This window comes from Marmota flaviventris, chromosome 6 (assembly GCF_047511675.1).
Source record: "Marmota flaviventris isolate mMarFla1 chromosome 6, mMarFla1.hap1, whole genome shotgun sequence".
Lineage (NCBI taxonomy): Eukaryota > Metazoa > Chordata > Mammalia > Rodentia > Sciuridae > Marmota > Marmota flaviventris.
The window spans coordinates 53946296-53964191 of NC_092503.1; the positions used below are offsets into that span (position 1 = coordinate 53946296).

General features: G+C 37.7%; 1 protein-coding gene across 1 annotated transcript in view; it reads left to right on the forward strand.

The window, feature by feature from the left end:
• The first annotated feature begins 44 nt into the window (after nt 1–44).
• Ppil6 (peptidylprolyl isomerase like 6) overlaps nt 45–17896 on the forward strand; it is a 31942-nt gene continuing 14090 nt past the window's right edge. The window contains exons 1-5 of the mRNA XM_027928333.2: nt 45–179; nt 6371–6466; nt 10348–10536; nt 13868–13930; nt 14032–14179. Of these exons, the coding sequence (XP_027784134.1) occupies nt 45–179; nt 6371–6466; nt 10348–10536; nt 13868–13930; nt 14032–14179 (631 nt within the window). The remainder of the gene's footprint in view (nt 180–6370; nt 6467–10347; nt 10537–13867; nt 13931–14031; nt 14180–17896) is intronic.

Below are 17896 nucleotides of genomic sequence, written 5' to 3' on the forward strand. Positions count from 1 at the left end.
TGTTTTTTTTTTTTTTTGCTCGGGGTTAGTCTACTAGCTCCGCAATGGACCGCTTGCAGAGGTTGCGGCCCACTCCCGCCCCATGCAGCTCTAAGTCGCCGCCCGAGCGGCCGCTGCAGGTGAAAGTGGTGGGGATCTTCAAAAGCTCCAGCTTTCAGGTTGCGAAGTCTACTGCTGAGGTAACCGCAGGAAAACCCCCAGTGCGGCGACCCTCCAGGCTTCCCGGCCTCGCGGCGTGGATTATGCGCCTCGCTGTCTGGTGCAGGCCGGTGGATGTTCTACTGGAGGAAGGTTGGGCTGGCTGGGACCACCCCGGGAGCGCAGAGAGGACACATTCGGGTCAGGGGCGGGCATTTGGCTTGGAGTAGGGTGACGTGTAAAGGGAGATCCCAGCAAAGGAAGTATTCAGAACCTTCCTGGGAAAAATAGTAATTACTACTCCTACGTATTTACACATTTTATTCCACATTAATTTTAAAAATTGAATTACAGATTTATTAAAACTCATGACAAAAAAGTTTAAAGTGTTACTCTAACTCGTGGATTTTTACAAACTCCTTCCCCAAGTGATTTTCGAAAACTATTCACTTGGTAAGATTTTTTTTTTTTAATTGCTATAACAATCACTACATTCTGGCAGAAAAAAATGCCTCACGGATTTCTTAACAAGTGGCCCCAAGTGCTTTGAACAATCCCAAAATTTCTTTGTAAATATGCAAAATGGCTTAAAAAGAAACCACTGAAAGAAACTGAAGAATTTGGCCATGTCACTCATACTGCCAGTGATGAAATGTTGAAATGTAATATTCCACTGGTCTTTGGGGTTTGTTGCAAAAGTACTCGCCAAGCCAAGTTTCTCTTCAAAGCCTCACTAGACCCCACAAACATGTCTTATTGGTATTTTTATCTACCAAAGTATCCTGCTGGATATTGGATAACAAAATGTTATTCCATATAGAATTCATCTTAAGCAGGCCTTCTTGCCTGTTCCAGAATCTACAGAGTAAAATAAAAAAAAATAACTTGCAAAATAAGGAAAGTTTAAGTGAAGAAAACAGGTGTTGGGACATCTATGAATATGATACAGGTTGATCAAAAGAAGTGGAAATTATGGGCTGATGGGGCTAGTAACATTTTATGTCCAAAATTTTATTTAATAAGAACATTCTTGTTTTTCTTAGCTCCTTTTCTGAAGGCCCATGTTTTCTATGCCTGGTAGTAAATATAAGTGGGCCATAGGGTCTCATTCACAAGTATTCAACTTTGTCCTGATATTATAAAAGTAGCCACAGATATATAAATGAATGGTGGTGTTCCAATAAAGCTTTATTATGAACACTGAATTTTCACATGACATGAAATATGACTTATCTTTTGATTTTTTTCAATATTTGCAAATCTAAAAATTAATCTTGGCTTTCAGGCCTTACAAAATAGACAGTGGACCAACCCCTGCTAAGTCAAGAAAACAATATCTTTGATATGTTAATAATGTAATTTCCCCTTTCTTAAGCTTTTGCCTACAGTAACACTATCAAATATGAAAACATATCAGTGTAAATTCAGTTAGTTCTGTCTTAATAGAGGTTATGTGATTATATTCCTGGCATGATCATTTATGAGCAATCTCAGATCCCTGATTTGCTATAAAAGATTAAGATTCATAAAGGGTAAGGATAAGTAGATATATTTTAATTTGGACGTAGTTGATTCCAGACCAAATGCTAAATTATAAAGAAAAGTATGATGTGCTTAATTTGAATACTACTGGGTTTGCTGGTTACTCCAGTTAATTCCTCAGTTAGAAACAGCAGTCATCCTGTAGGATTTCATCAAACAGAGCACAGAAAGTGGAACTGAGCAACCAGACATTGTTGTTTTTGTTGGATACAGTAGTCTAAGAAGGAAATGGCCCTACCACTGTTTTCCTCTTTTGCTCTCCGGAGTCCCAAAGTAGTACGCACTTATGTCCTGGATTTCTTGCCCTTGGAATACTCACCCCTGATGAAATGTGCCAAATTAGTGCCCTTTCAGTCCACAACAGGGTCTCTAAGCACCAGCCTCACTTTGACAAGGTGCCTACTCCAGCAGCTATTACTTTTTCCCAGTTAGCCCAACCACTTCTCAGACCTGCTGGGAAAGTGGGGCCTAATTGTTGTTGCTTCCACTGCCTTCTCTTGCTTTAGGGGGATACAGTGAAACTAATATCAAGAACAAAACTTTTAAAAATTATTCATTTGTTTATTTTAACTAGGTATATATGACAGCAGAATGCATTTTGACTCATTGTACACAGCTGCAGCACAACTTTTCATTTCTCTGGTTGTACAGGATGTAGCGTTGCACCATATGTGCAGTCATACACGTACCTAGGGTAATGATGTCCATCTCATTCCACCATCTTTCCTGCCTCCATACCCCTGCCTCACCCCCACTTTGCCCAATCATAGTTCCTCCATTTTTCCTATGCTCCCTAGCCCCCCCTGCTCATTATGGATCAGCATCCACTTATCAGAGAGAACATTTGGCCTTTGGTTTTATGCATTAGCTTCTTTCACTTACCGTGATATTCTCCAACTCCATCCATTTACCTGCAAATGCCATAATTTTATTTTCTTTTAATGCTGAATAATATTCCATTGTGTATATATACCACAGTTTCTTTATCCATTCATCTATTGAAGGGCATCTAGGTTGGTTTCACAGTTTAGCTATTGTGAATTCAGCTGCTATAAATATTGATGTGGCTGCATTACTATAGCATGCTGATTGTAAGACCTTTGGGAATAGACTGAGGAGTGGGATAGCTGGGTAAAAAGGTGGTTCCATTCCAAGTTTTCCAAGGAATCTCCATACTGCTTTCCAGATTGGTTGTACCAATTTGCAGTCCCACCAGCAATGCATGAGTGTGCCTTTCCCCCCACATCCTCGCCAACACTTATTGTTGTTTGTATTCTTGATAGCTGCCATTCTGATTGGAGATGAAATCTCAGCTTAGATTCGCATTTCTCTAATTACTAGAGATGTTGAACATTTTTTCATATATTTGTTGATCGAATGTATATCATCATCTGAGAAGTGTCTGTTCAGTTCATTAGCCCATTTATTGATTGGGTTCTTTGCTTTTTTGGTGTTATGTTTTTTGAGTTCTTTATATATCCTGGAGATTAGTGCTCTATTGGACGTGCATGTGGCAAAAATTTACTCCCAAAATGTAGGCTCTCTCTTCACCTCATTGATTTTTTCTTTTGCTGAGAAGCTTTTTAGTTTGAGTCCATTGCATTTATATATCTTGATTTTATTTCTTGCGCTTTAGGAGTTTTGTTAAGGAAAGTCAGGGCCTACTCAGCACTAAAAAATAATAAGATCATGGCATTTGCAGGGAAATGGATGGCATTAGAGCAGATTATGCTAAGTGAAGTTAGCCAATCCCTAAAAAACAAATGCCGAATGTCTTCTCTGATATAAAGGGGGGGGGGTGACTCAAAATGGGATAGGGAGGAAGAGCATGAGAAGAAGTTTACCACTAAATAGGGAAGAGAGGTGGGAGGGAAAAGGAGGGAGAAGGGGAGTTGCACGGAAGATGGAAGGAGACCCTCATCGTTATACAGAATGCATGTATGATGTTGTGAGGAGAAAAAAAAGTGTGTCACATTAGATTGGATAGAGAGAAATGATGGGAGGGGAGGGGAGGATTAGGGGGGATAGGAAGGGAAGCAGAATAAAATAGACATTATTATTGCTGTATGTATATATGTGACTGCATGACCAATGTGATTCTGCAACCTGTACAAAGAAAAGTGAGAAAATATACCCCATTTGATTCAAATGTATGAATTCTCAAGATCATTGTACTGTCATGTGTAACTAATAAAAAAAAAATAATAAATAAATAAATAAAAAGGAAGTCAGGGCCTAATCCGACGTGATGAACATTTGGGCCTACTTTTTCCTCTATTAGGTGGAGGGTCTCTGGTCTAATTAAAAGTTTAAAAAAAATTTTTTTTTGTAGTTGTAGATGGACAGAATGCCTTTATTTTATTTGTTTATTTTTATGTGGTGCTGAGGATCAAAACCAGTGCCTCAAGCATGCTAGGCAAGCACTCTGCCACTGAGCTACAGAATTGCTAACCTGTAAGAGTTTTCTTTTTTTAATTTATATATGACAGCGGAATGCATTACAATTATTATTACACATATAGAGCCCAATTTTTCATATCTCTGGTTATATACAAAGTATGTTCACACCAATTCATGTCTTCATACATGTACTTTAGATAATAATGATCATCACATTCCACCATCATTAATTACCCCATGCCCCCTCCCTTCCCCTCTAACCCCTCTGCCCTATCTAGAGTTCATCTATTCCTCCCATGCTCCCACTCCCTATCCCACTATGAATCAGCCTTCTTATATCAAAGAAAAACATTTGGCATTTGGTTATTTGTGATTGGCTAACTTCACTTAGCATTAGCTTCTCCAACTCCATTAATTTACCTGCAAATGCCATGATTTTATTCTTTTATTGCTGAGTAATATTCCATTGTATATATATGCCACATTTTTTAATCCATTCATCTATTGAAGGGCATCTAGGTTGGTTCCACAGTTTAGCTATTGTGAATTGTGCTGGTATAAACATTGATGTGGCTGTGTCCCTGTAGTATGCTGTTTTTAAGTCCTTTGGGTATAGACAGAGGAAAAGGAATAGCTGCATCAAATGGTGGTTCTATTCCCAGATTTCCAAGGAATCTCCATACTGCTCTCCATATTGACTGCACCAGTTTGAAGTCCCACCATCAATGTATGAGTGTACCTTTTCCCCCACATCCTCATCAACACTTATTGTTGTTTGTCTTCATAATAACTGCCATTCTAACTGAAGTGAAATGAAATCTTAGAGTGGTTTTTTAAAAAAATATTTTTATTAATTATAGATGGACACAATACTTCATTTATTTACTTATTTTAAATGTGGTGCTGAGGATCGAACCCAATGCCCCACACATGCCAGGCAAGTGCTCCACCACTAAGCCACAATCTCAGCCCTTAGAGTGGTTTTGATTTGCATTTCTCTAAAGCTAGCGATGATGAACATTTTTTTCATATATTTGTTGATTGTATATCATCATCTGAGAAGTGTCTGTTCAGTTCCTTGGCCCATTTATTGATCGGGTTTTTTTTTTGTTTTGTTTTGTTTTTGTTTTTTGGTGTTTAACTTTTTGAATTCTTTATATACCCTAAAGATTAGTGCTCTATCTGATGTATGAGGGGTAAAAATTTGCTCCCAAGATGTAGACTCTCTATTCACCTCATAGATTGTTTCTTTTGCTGAGAAGAAGGTTTTTATTTTGAGTCCATTCCATTTATTGTTTCTTGATTTTAATTCTTGTGCCAAAGGAATCTAATTAAGGAAGTTGGGGTCTAATCCCACATGATGGAGATTAGGGCCTACTTTTTCTTCTGGTTTTATTCCTAATTCCTTGATCCACTTTGAGTTTTGTGCATGGTGAGAGATAGGGGTTTAATTTCATTTTGTTGCATATGGATTTCCAGTTTTTCCAGCACCATTTGTTGAAGAAGATATCTTTTCTCCAATGCATGTTTTTGGCACCTTTGTTTAATATAAGGTAATTGTAATTTTGTGGGTTAGTCTCTGTGTCCTCTATTCTGTACCATTGGTCTACCAGTCTGTTTTGGTGTCAATACCCGTAAGAATTTTCTATAGCCTAACGTATATAAGGCTCTGAGCATGATCCCCAATACCATCTAAATAAATAAATAAATTTTTTCTGTGATTCATACAAAAAATTGTATGTTCAACCAAAACATACTCAATACTATACCTAAATTCTACACCTAAATTTATTTAGTATTTACTTATCTTTTTCCTAAGGGGTATAACCACAGTATCCTTTTGATCTCCTTACATCAGTGAATTACAGCAGTAATATTTACTTATTTTAATTCAAGTAAACTAATTAGAACCACTGAGATTTAGCAAGAGTTTAATTTAAGGAAAAATTTGTCCTGAAAGAAGCAGATCACAAAACTATTGGCATAAACTCATTTGTTTTTTCAATTGTCATGAGTGAATGATTTACTATGAGCCAGATTCGATAGTAGAAGGACATACAGGAAGGCCAAGACATAGTTCTTGCCCTCAGGAGCTTATATTCTAGAAGTCAGAGACAAATAAGCTCCGTGTCCTAGTGTGGGCAGAGAGCAGAACAGGGCATCTCAGTCAGACTGTGGCCTAGGTATGGGCTGCATAAAACTTTCTGGAGACTCCATAAAAATTTGGGGAAATGATTTTGACTTTAAAAGAGAATTAATTTTAAACTAACTATTGTATTTTGAAACCTAGAGTCTGAAGATGAATTATCCATCCAAATTTGAAGATCCTATAATGGTTCCTCTTCAAGAATTTGCATGGTATCAATATCTGCAGGAGAAAAAAAGGGTAAAGGATATTTGGGACATGGGGGATGTTGACAACAAGCAAAATTTAGCCTGAATTATTTATCTGTGCGTTGTTTTGGGAACAAAATGAAAGTTATTTTTAATGAAACTAGATTTTTAAAAAATATTTATTTTGTAGTTATAGGTGGACACAATATCTTCATGTTATTTTTATGTGGTGCTGAGGATCAAACCCAGTGCCTCACTCATGATAGGCAAGCACTCCACCTCTGAGCCACAGCCCTAGCCCTATGAAACTAGATTTTTTTTCTCTAAATGATGTGCTTTTCCTAAATGATTTCAATCATTTTACTAGATGGACTTTTTTTTAAAAAACTAGAATATTTACCAAATTTTCCTTTGGAGAACATGTGATAAAGGTAAGTTTAAAATCCTCCGTGGTGTTATTTATCCCTGCTGATGGTTAACCCTCTCTTCCTGTGATAACCTGGCACTCAAGTTGCTGTGGCCTGGCTCTTACTCTGGAAGGAGCCGGTATTGTACATCATACAGATAGCCGAGGGTTTGTGTGACACTGTTGCACAGAGGCACTTGTATGACAGCCTGAAGCTCTCACAGGGCATCCTGTCTCAGTTGGTGCTCCTTTTTCCCCATTCTCCCTTCTGCCATTACCCTTGGAAAATCCCAGACTTCAGGGCTAGTGGAGCTTGTCCAGGGATGGTAGATAGGGCTCCTCTTTTGTGCCACCCTGGTCTCTCTATAGTTGTGCCTGGAGCATGTGAAAAAGAGAAAAGAAGGTGGTGATCTGGCTCAGCAATCTCTCATGTTGGGGCGTGTAGAAAGGGTTCTACTTCCTGCTTCTTTTTCCTGGTTTAGTCCTGCACAGGATTCCCAGTCCTGGTTTCTGTGCTCCACCTCGTTTCTCCAGTAGATGATGAAATTTCCATTTCCCTGATCTGAGCAGTTTCAGTCGTTCAATGCTTGGTTGCATAAGGATATCCTGTGATCCTGTAATTAGGTTCAATGTAAATAGTGTTGCTTTATAAGACCACTTCACTCTCTCTTCAGTCACATGAATGTTGCAAGACTGAGTCAAGAATACCAAGAATAGGCTGGGCACCATGGCATATGCCTGTAATCCCAGCAGCTCAGGAGGCTGAGCCAGCCTCAGCAAATTATCAAGACCTTAAGCAACTCAGCAAGACCCTGTCTCTAAGTAAAAAATAAAAAAGGGAGGGAGATGTAACCCAGGAGTTAAATGCCCCTGGGTTCAATCTCTAGTACCAAAAAAAAAAAAAAAAAGAAAGAATAGCATTTGTTAAGTCTCATCATACTTTTGTAGCCATTTTCATAAGAATTCACAAAGAACAATGGTAAACACATATATATGTGTATGTGTATACATGCGCGCGCGCGCGCGCACACACACACACACACACACACACCTATTCCTTACACAACTGGGGTTACCAATGGTCCTAGCTGCCTGAGACTGAGAGGCTTCCTGGAATGTAGGACAGTCACAGGCAAATTGGAACAGTTCATCACCCTAACATAAACAATACTTTTTCTAAATTTTTATTATCAAACATAATACTGCCTTCCAGTCTCATGCCCTCTGCCTATAGGAAAACTGTGATGTCATGGTCTGTGGATTGCACCTGGTCTTCTTGTACATTCCCATTGTCCTCTTAAAGACCAGTTAGCTGGACACAGTGATTTGGGGTTCAATGCTTGGAGGCAGGAAGATCACAAGTTCAAGGCCAACCTGGGCAACTTAGTGAGACCCTGTCTCAAAAAAAAAAAAAAAACAAAAACTAAAGAGGACTGGGGATGTACTCAGTTGTAGAGAACCCCTGGATTCCATCCCATCCCCAGTACTACAGAAAAAAAAAAAAGTGTAAATTTTACTCGCCAGCCTCCTCCCTCTCCAATCTGCACTGCCTGGAGGTGATTTGTGCTCTCCTGCTGTCTTTCTCGTTGAGGCTTCCTAGTTAATCATGGCTGCTTCTTGCCACCTATACTTTATTCCTTATCTTTACTTTCTTTCCTCTGCCACACTCATCCTCTGGATGTCTGTCACCTTAACCTTTTCTTCCTTTTCAAGTCAGTCTTTTGGTCCTTCTTTAATGAGAGCTTTGTGTCTTATGTTATATGAAGTGCTTCTTAGTGCATGTGGTCTTACTGAATCAGTTCATTAGGCCAGCTGGCCTTATGCTTCAGCAGAATTTAATGCCCCTCTCAAGGGATGGCTTCAGGTCTTTGGAAGGGCCTCTCTCTCCCCTCTAAAAAAGGCTGCATCATAGATCCTGGATGAAAAGTCCTAGAAACTACCAGGTCCAGTCTGCTATCTTGAGGCAAGCAAGGAGTCTCCTTATGTACAGAAGAGGCAGAGATAAGGCATTTTAACCTTTAGCCTCTAAATAAAACGTACCATCTACTGCATTTCTCCCATAAGGCTAACTAAAATGTTCATGATTAGATTTTTTTCTTCCTTTTTGGGTTTTGGGTCTAGAAAATATAATACTGATAAATTGAACATTCTAGGAACTATTGACACATAGTTTCTATCAATGATTTATGGTAGAACATGAAGAAGTTTTTCTCTGCCAGGAAGCAGGTTTTGAGAGGATCATGGGAAACAAGCAGCAGGATATTAAATCTTGTGGGAGAAGCTGGGAATGGCCAAGTTGGCAAGTTGGAGGCAAACTGTTCCCTCAAACTTATTTTTTTAAGTACAGTCTCCAGACCAGCAGCATCAGTGTCTCCTTGGATGTTTAGAAACGCAAATTCTAAGGCCCCATCCCACAATCAGAAAGTCAGATGGGCCTTAGGAATCTGTGATTCCAAAGCCCACTACAGTTTGAGAATGGCTGTACAAAGATATTCATGGTTTTCCACAGCTGGCACTTGATAATCGGCAGATTTCAGAGGGGATGTAACTCAGTAGCCATGCACTAAGGATTCAGGAGGTTGACCAGCAGCATTTTGTGGATGAAGACACTGACACATTTATTTTGAGGGGCTTCTTCATTGCCTGACTGGGTTTTGAAAATCCCTGCTGGCCTCTCAGGAGGCATTTTCCTAAAGGTTAGCCCCTCCATTTTTGCCCTCTATACCAAAAAAAAAAAAAAAAAAAAAAATTCTCTTAATAGTTTGCATTGAAAAATCATCCCTTAGCTGGACATCGTGTAATTCCAGCCTATAATTCCAGCAGCTCTGGAGGCAAGATTACAAGTTCAAAGCCATCTTTAGCAACTTAGTGAGGCCCTAAACAACTTAGCAAGACCCTGTCTCAAAATACAAATATTAAACAGAGCTGGGGATGTAGCTTAATGGTTAAAGCACCCCTGGGTTTAATCCCCAGTACTAACAAAGAAAAGAAATAAAATCATCCCTTACCCAGAATCCCTAGCCTTCCCAAGTATGGACATAGTAAAATGTGTTTGGTAAATGAAGACAGAGACTGCTCTTTTCTTCTTCCCCCCTGGTATTTAACCCAGGGACATTCTACCACTGAACTACTCACATCCCTATCCCTTTACTTCATTTTGAGAGAAGGTCTCACTAAATTGCGAAGATCACCTTTAAACTTGTGATCCTCCTGCCTCAGCACCCCAAATTGCTGTGATTATGTGTGTATGCCACCTTGCCTGGCCAGAGTTGCACTTTGTTTCTGAGTTAATATAATAAGTATGCTCAGCATATTAAGATTAGTTTTTTAAATAATTCTGTGCTTTCATGATCTTTGATTACTTAAAGTATTCTTAAATTCTCTTTCACTGAAGACTTTTGAAAGATGGTAAAAGCATATTTTTAAAATATTCAATCCTAGAGTTGATTCCAAATTCTGGCTTATGGATAGAAGTTGTTTGTTTGTTTTCTTTCCTTCATTACATTTTTTTTTGTCTTTTCCTATAGGAACTCAAGGATGAAACATGGGAATATTCTTCCAATGTGATGTGTTTTATTAATGATAAATTCCTCGGTGATGCATCTGATCTGCAGAAATGGGCCCACAAGGTGTGGGATATAGTTGATATTAAGCCCCCTGCACTTTATGAGGCACTTACTGTGGATTTTTCCACAAAATTCTTGAGAGACACCAAGGCAAGTTATATTGATTTATTTTTTTACAAAGTAAAATAGTGAAATTTTTGATCATTTATGTTACCTCAGCATTCATTATTCATATTCTAACAAAAGGAATATAAAAGGTAGGAGCCATGGGTATAAGCCTTTGGTGACTATTAAGATTCATTTGCGAAAGACTGTGGGAAGGCAAAGTTTGGCTTGGTGCTATAGAGCAAGCTTTATTTCTCAGTAGGTAAGCTGCATGGGGAGAACTCTCTGCTCAAACATTTCTCCTCCATTTTATAGATTTATTTGCATGAATTATCCACTTTAAAATATACAAACCCCTGTCTGCACTTCTTTTTTTATTAATTTATTTTTTAGTTGTAGCTGGACACAATACCTTTATTTTATTTAGTTATTTTTATGTGGTGCTGAGGATAGAACCCAGGGCCTCACATGTGCTAGGCGAGCGCTCTACCACTGAGCCACAACCCCAGCCCTCCCTGTGTGCACTTCTGTAGTCCCATCAGCTAGAGAGACTAAAGCAGAAGGATCTAAGTTCAACACCAACCTGAGCAACTTATCGAAACCTTGTGCCACAGTAAAAAATAAAAGGGACTGGGGATGAAGCTTAATAGTAGAATTCCCCTGGGTTCAATCTCCAGCATGCCAAAAAAAAAAAAAAAAAAAGAAAGAAAGAGGGAGAAAGACAGGGATAGGGAAAAAGAAGAGAAAGAAGAAGAAGAAGGAAAAGGAGGAAGAAAAGTAAAGAAGGGAAGAGGAAGGAAAGGGGGGAAAAGTGTGAGATTTTAAAGCATGACACATAGTTGGTGAGAGCAGACCTCACAGGCACTGGCAGTTTCCAGTGACAGAGGATGGTGAGAAACATGAGGTCCAGGGAGGTGAGAGACAGGCATTAGGATGGCAATACAGGTAAAGATACTTTGTAATTTTGCTCTGAGACTTGGTTGTACTGACAACTATCACCTCCTGGAAATCATTTTAAGCCCATGGTGGCCTGTATACACAAAGTGACACATTGCTAGGATCTGAAATATGCAAAGGCAGAGACCTTGCTTTATGGATCCTCATTTAACTACTACCTTGAACCAAAATGAAACATTGTGGGTGCTCAGTGAATGTTGGGTTGAATAAGCAGTGCAGTTTGAAAATGCTAGAAACTCTGGGGTGTATGGAGAAATGTTCAAGGGTCAGAAGTCTGAAAGTACATGGTATATTCTGGGAATGATGGAACAACAAGGAAGCCATAAATAGTAGGAAATGAGACAAGGAAATGAGAATATCAGCCAAGACTGTTGGTGCCAACAGCACCAAGCTACTTAAGGAAAGGGTATGTATTGAAATTATGTTGGTTATCTGACAGTTGACAGGAAAGCTGGAGAACCTGCTTTGAAAAACAGGAAACCAAGGAAGGCCAGATAGGTAAAAACATGGCAAGAGTTATGTGGCAGGAATGTGTCCCAGGATGTTGCTGCAGGCAGGTGCTGCTGGCTTTAAATTCACAGAGCCACCATCATTGAGACCTGGACTGCCCTTTTGTCTCTGTACCACTCCTTGGAGCTCCAGGGCCCCAGGCAGGAGGACTTGTCTGGCAAGCCCCAGTTTTATTGCCACAACCTGGTTGTCATAGGCTGGGGGAGAGGGAGGATCTGGCCCCTTTAGGTTCTAGTGAGAGCAGTTGAGCCCTGCAGGGAATTTCCCACCAGAAAGAGTGTTCAGAAGTTAAGAAAAAGGAGGAAAAAAAATAATAGATAATAAAGAAATTATAATTTCTCAGCCAGATTATGATTTACTGTCCATTCTGAACCAAGGAGCCAGATTTTATCCAGAAGGAAACCAAGCCAACAGAACTTTTCATAAAAAGAGTATGTCATATCCTTTTTCCTCTTTTAGAAAAAAATTTAGGACCGTGCCAAAGCAGGCCGAGCAGGGTAGCTGTTTGGAAAGTTGCTATAGTGGAAAGTTGCTATAGTAGCATGGGCCAGGAATAATGAAAGCCTGGATTAATTGGTGGCAGTGAGGATGGAGGTCCTTGATTCCAGAGAAGAGCCTGAGAAGTAGACTTTTCTTGCTGAGTCAAACCCAGGGACTTGTTTACTTCCAGGTTAGAACCATATGCTAAACAAGTATGTTTATATGTTTGGTTGCTGGTGACTAGGAAATTACCTGGTGTTGCATTTATTAGATCTCTTCATCAGCATTTTCAGAATTATATACTCTTGGCAACCACTAAAGATAACCTATTGATGAACGTGGAAGTTTAATCATGCCTGAATGAACTTACTTATTTTCTCAGTCAATCATGACTTACATTATAGACTTTTTTCCTCTTAAACTGTGAAGTTTACTATGTTTCCCATTCTTCATTTATAATATTCTCTTTTATAATTAAGAACTTGTGCAGAAACTGAGAAGCCCTAACAAGTTAATTATAGTGACATAAATAATATATTTTAAGATGATATCATTTACGTTTCCCAGATTCTTAAGAAAGAGGTTAGGCCAAGTTATGCACCTCATTAAAAAAAAGGTGGCACTTTGGTGTATATGAATATGGTATCCAAGATTTAGAGTACTCCATTAGCTGTGCTATGGCCCCTAAGTGAAAGCTATATTAATGAAGACTAGTGTTTTCAGTTCAGATGCTTCTTTAAAGTATCAGACAAGGTCTCGAAAATAGTCATCTCTACTGGGAAGGGTACTAAGTGAAAACAAGAGCTGGAGGCAGTTGTGCATGTAAGAGAATTTTTGAAGATGACTCAGTCTCCTTCTCTTCCCTACCCCTAGTGCCACACCTCCTGTAGATATAGAGGCCTCATTTTTCCACTTGGAAAGCTAATTTGTGCTGTGCTTGGCTCTGGCTAACTAATCTGTGCTCTCTGAAAATCCAGAACACCTGGTAACCAAATCCATGGCACTCAGGATGGATGTTTTCTCAGAACTATTCAGGAAAGAAAACAGAAGTAGAAAAGAATTCCCAGTCTGTTTCTTTTCCCAGGGGAACTGACCAGTTTCCCTTGCCTTGTGGAATTTGTGATGTGGTGGATAGCTAGGCCGTGTGTTCTCATATCCTGTGATCAGTTAACATTTTTCAAAACCTCACTACTGAAAGGTTTTAAAAATATATAATGAAAAACAAAGTTTTTAAAATATGTCATGTGAGTTGTAAAGACTTGGTAAAAGAAAATAAAATGATCTTTGTCATTCATTTGATTTCTCTGTTATTTATTGGTAATGCTATTAAAGTTTTATCACTGAAAACATTTCTGTTATATTTTTGGTCATTTCTATAACATTTCTATAAAATTGACCTGCATTATCTTTTTCTCCCTAATTTTAATAGCATGTTTTTGTATTCTTGGACATTAAGATTAATTTTTATCCAATTGGACGGTTGATTTTTGAGGTAAGAGGATGTTGCCTTTTTTTAAAAAAGTTGGGAAGCATCTATGATTGTTAAGATGTTAAAATATTTCATCTTTGAAACCTTTCGTCTTTATTTTTTAGCTATATTGTGATGTATGTCCCAAAACATGTAAAAATTTTCAGTTCCTGTGCACAGGAAGAGCAGGGTTTTCTCAAAGTGGCATAAGGTTACATTATAAAGATTCAATTATTCATCGAGTGGTACAAAATGGTTGGATACAAGGAGGAGGTGAGTTTAAATTCTTACATACAACTTAATTGCAAACCCAGAATTTTATTTGGCTACTTTTATAAAATGCATATAGAATTAGATATTCTCTTATTTATTGGTGTATATTAATTACATAAAATAGTGGGTTTCATGGGTCATATTCACATACAAATAACAATAATAGGTATGTGCATATAAAAGAATTTGGTTACTATTACTCTCTAATAATTAGATAGTCTTAATTTTAAATATGTACTTAAAGTATGTTTATATAGCCAAATGATAAATTAAGATATTTGTATTGCCTTATACAGATCACTAATTATTTTTTAAAAACACTTACATTACCAGGAATATTCTAAATTAAAAAGTATGGTGACTTTTTTAAAAAAATCAAAAAATAATTTTAAATTCTCAACTAAATACATGAAAATAATTAATTTGAAACACAGTGCTTTTAAGAAATATGTTAAGGGTAGAAATTTGAAAATAAAATAAATGGAAAATAATTCATTTCTTGCCAAACACATTACATTGTTACTAGTGAAAAGTATTATCTGAAGGATTTTGGTCTCCATTTGTGTTTCTTTTCAGGTCAATCCTTTGGCTTTCCTCAGAGTAGGTGCCTGTTTAACAGCACAAAATTAAATTTTGAAGGGCTTTTGGAAGATATTCCATAGGGAGAAATCAGGCAGCAATTTAAAAATAATTGAGTTAGTGTAGAAGGAGATTTGTTTGAACTTGATAACATATGCAGAAGCTTAAATTGATGTTTAATTTTTTAGTATGATCTGTAATATTTTGAGACTGATGAGGGGGGGTTATTTCAAGATTTATTTCAAGTCTTTTGCATGTAAAGCAGGTATTCTTTCCTCAATCTCTGCAAAATGAGATCATATCACAAATACTGTTATCTAACCTTAATTTTTTTTCCACTTTATATGAAGTATTTATCTTCCCAAAGAACATAAACACAGAAAATTTTTGGAGTCTTCCCAGTCTTTTATAATATTGTTAAATAATTTTAATTTCCTACTGGTAAACATTTTGATTATTTTCCATGTTTTGTTTGTTTGTTTTGTTTTGTTAGTATGAAACAATCCTTAAGGGAACCAACATCAGGGTTTCTAATACTTTTTTTTTAGGGGGGGGGGTGTACCAGGGATTGTTACCACTGAGGGCTCCTGGTTCTGAGCCTGATAGTGACTCTCCCAGGCCAGGATCTCAGATGCTCAGAAATTTGAAAATAAAATAAATGGAAAATAATTCATTTCTTGCCAAAGACATTACATTGTTACTAGTGAAAAGTACTATCTGAAGGATTTTGGTCTCCATTTGTTTTTGATTAAACTCCCCCAGAGCAAGATTTGGGAAAAGTAGGTCATATTATTTGTTTGGGGTTTTTGCAGTAAAATTTCTAAATAGTAAAGTGCACACATTTTGAGAATTAAGAACAGTTTAGGGAAAAATGAGATTGCTAGATTGAAATCTAAACTTTGATACATATAAATTGTACCACCTTAGATATGCACTTAGCATCTCTGAATCAGTTCCTTAATCATAAAATGGGGATAATTGTAATAATATTAAAGTTTGTGGTAAGTATTCAGTAACATGGAGAACTGAAAGTGCCAAGCTCTGTAACAGTGAATCCTGCTATTACATATAATTATTATGCCCAATAAAAAAAATATGGAAAAAAAGTGCAAAGTCTGGACATTATCTTCTCCCTTCAGATGTTGAATTCCCCTAGAGCAATGTAGAATTGGAGAGCATATGAGCTAAATTTGGTTTTGTGTCATGCCTTAAAATGCTTTTAGGTATTGTTACTTAGTCTTTGGGACCAACAGACCTCACATTTCCACACTGCCTGCCCCTCCATCCCCCTCTTTTGACATCTCCCTCTTGCTCATTCTGCTCCACATATGGGCTCCCTTGCTATTCCTTAAGCACATCAATTACAAGTTGGCCTTGAGGTCTTTCGTTTGTTTTGACTGGGATATACTCCACCAGCTATATCTCCAGATATCCCCTTGTTTCACGAACTTATTGGATTTTCCCTACAGTGAATCTCAGCAAGGACACCCTATTTAAAACTGCCACTTTCTGGAGCTGAGGTGGTGGCTCAGTGGAGGGCATTTGCCTAGCATGTGTAAGGCACTGGTTTCGATCCTCAGCTCCACATAAAAATTATATCCATCTACAACTAAAAAAAAAAACAACCTGCTACTTTCTTTCTTTATAGTGTTTTTCACCATTGGACATATTATAATAGTATGTCCAATATTTCTTGGATATGCAATTATGTGAATTATAAGACATTTGTCTAATGTCTGTTTCTCTTCACTAGAATATACATCCCATAAGGGTAGAGATTTTTATCTACTTAGTTCACTCTTGCATCCCATGTTCTAGTTAGAACAGTACCTAGCATAGTCTAGGTAGTTAACATTTGCTGAAAGAAAGAAAGAATGAATGAAGAAACACTTGAGCAGGAAGCATACATTGTCTTCATTTCAAAAGTACAAAGTTAAAGAAGATACCAAGTCAATATATCACTTCGGTCAGTTTCCCCTCTGTGACTCCCACAAGGCCTGACTTTAGAAGGGTCTCGGGATATAATTTAATACATCTTATTATTATCATCATCATGTTGAACATTATGAAGATTATGATAGTAAATGGATGCATTTTATAATCATGGAATTCTACACTGTAGTGGCAGCCACTGATGAATGAGCATGCCACCCTGCCAGGTACTGCCCTTCGTCATTTCACTTAATCCTAAGAGCCACCTGTGAGGCAGTTACTGGTATCTCTGTTTATACAGGCAAGGAAGAGGCTTGGGAAAAGTAACTAATGTCAAGATTTCAATCATAATCATCTGACTTCAAATTTACTTTTAGCCACTATTTGGCATCTCTAAATTTGTTGTCAGAGTTACAGGCATAATATCATATATAAGGCTGAATTCAAGTGAGTGGGTTATGGCCACCAAAAATAGTAGTAAATACTGATTGAAATGGTGTCAATATAAACATTCATCTGGGACATCTGATGTGGAGGACAAGAGGAACTTTGGGGAGTGTAAGGTAGATGAGGCAAAGGAGTATGACTGATGTTAGGTAAGTTAGAAGGGGAAAGTATCCACCTGGGCAGACTTTCCTGAACAAAGCAGACTAGGATCCAAAGATTGGAAATCAGAAACCTTAACTTCCCCATTTCCAGATTTAGCCTTCAGACATTACATATCCATCCGGAATTTTAAGCCAAGTAGGGTTTTAGATTTAAGACTTTATCGATTAACCTCTGAACCAGTTTTACGAATAGTATAACTTAAATTCTACATTTTCTTTTCCAAATAAATTCTCTCCACGTGCTTAATGTTGTATCAGATTTCTTTAAAATTAGCAGACTTTTATTAGAGATGATTGCTCTTACTTGGCTAAAATAGTCCTTCAAAAAATGTTTATTTAACACTATTAGAAGAGGGGGGTGGATCAGAATATTGAAAGAATACTGATGAGGAGTCTGGGGTATAGAAGACAGACATGTCTTCTTTTCAACTGTGGATAGATATAAAATAACTTGTGCCTGGAGTCTTTTTATAGTAGGAGCATGCCTAAGCCAAAATATGCATGTCTTATAAATACCTAAGAGAACCTCATTACATTATAAGGAATTTTATTTCCAAAATATTGGGGAAATGAATGTTATCTCAACAGGGGAACCACA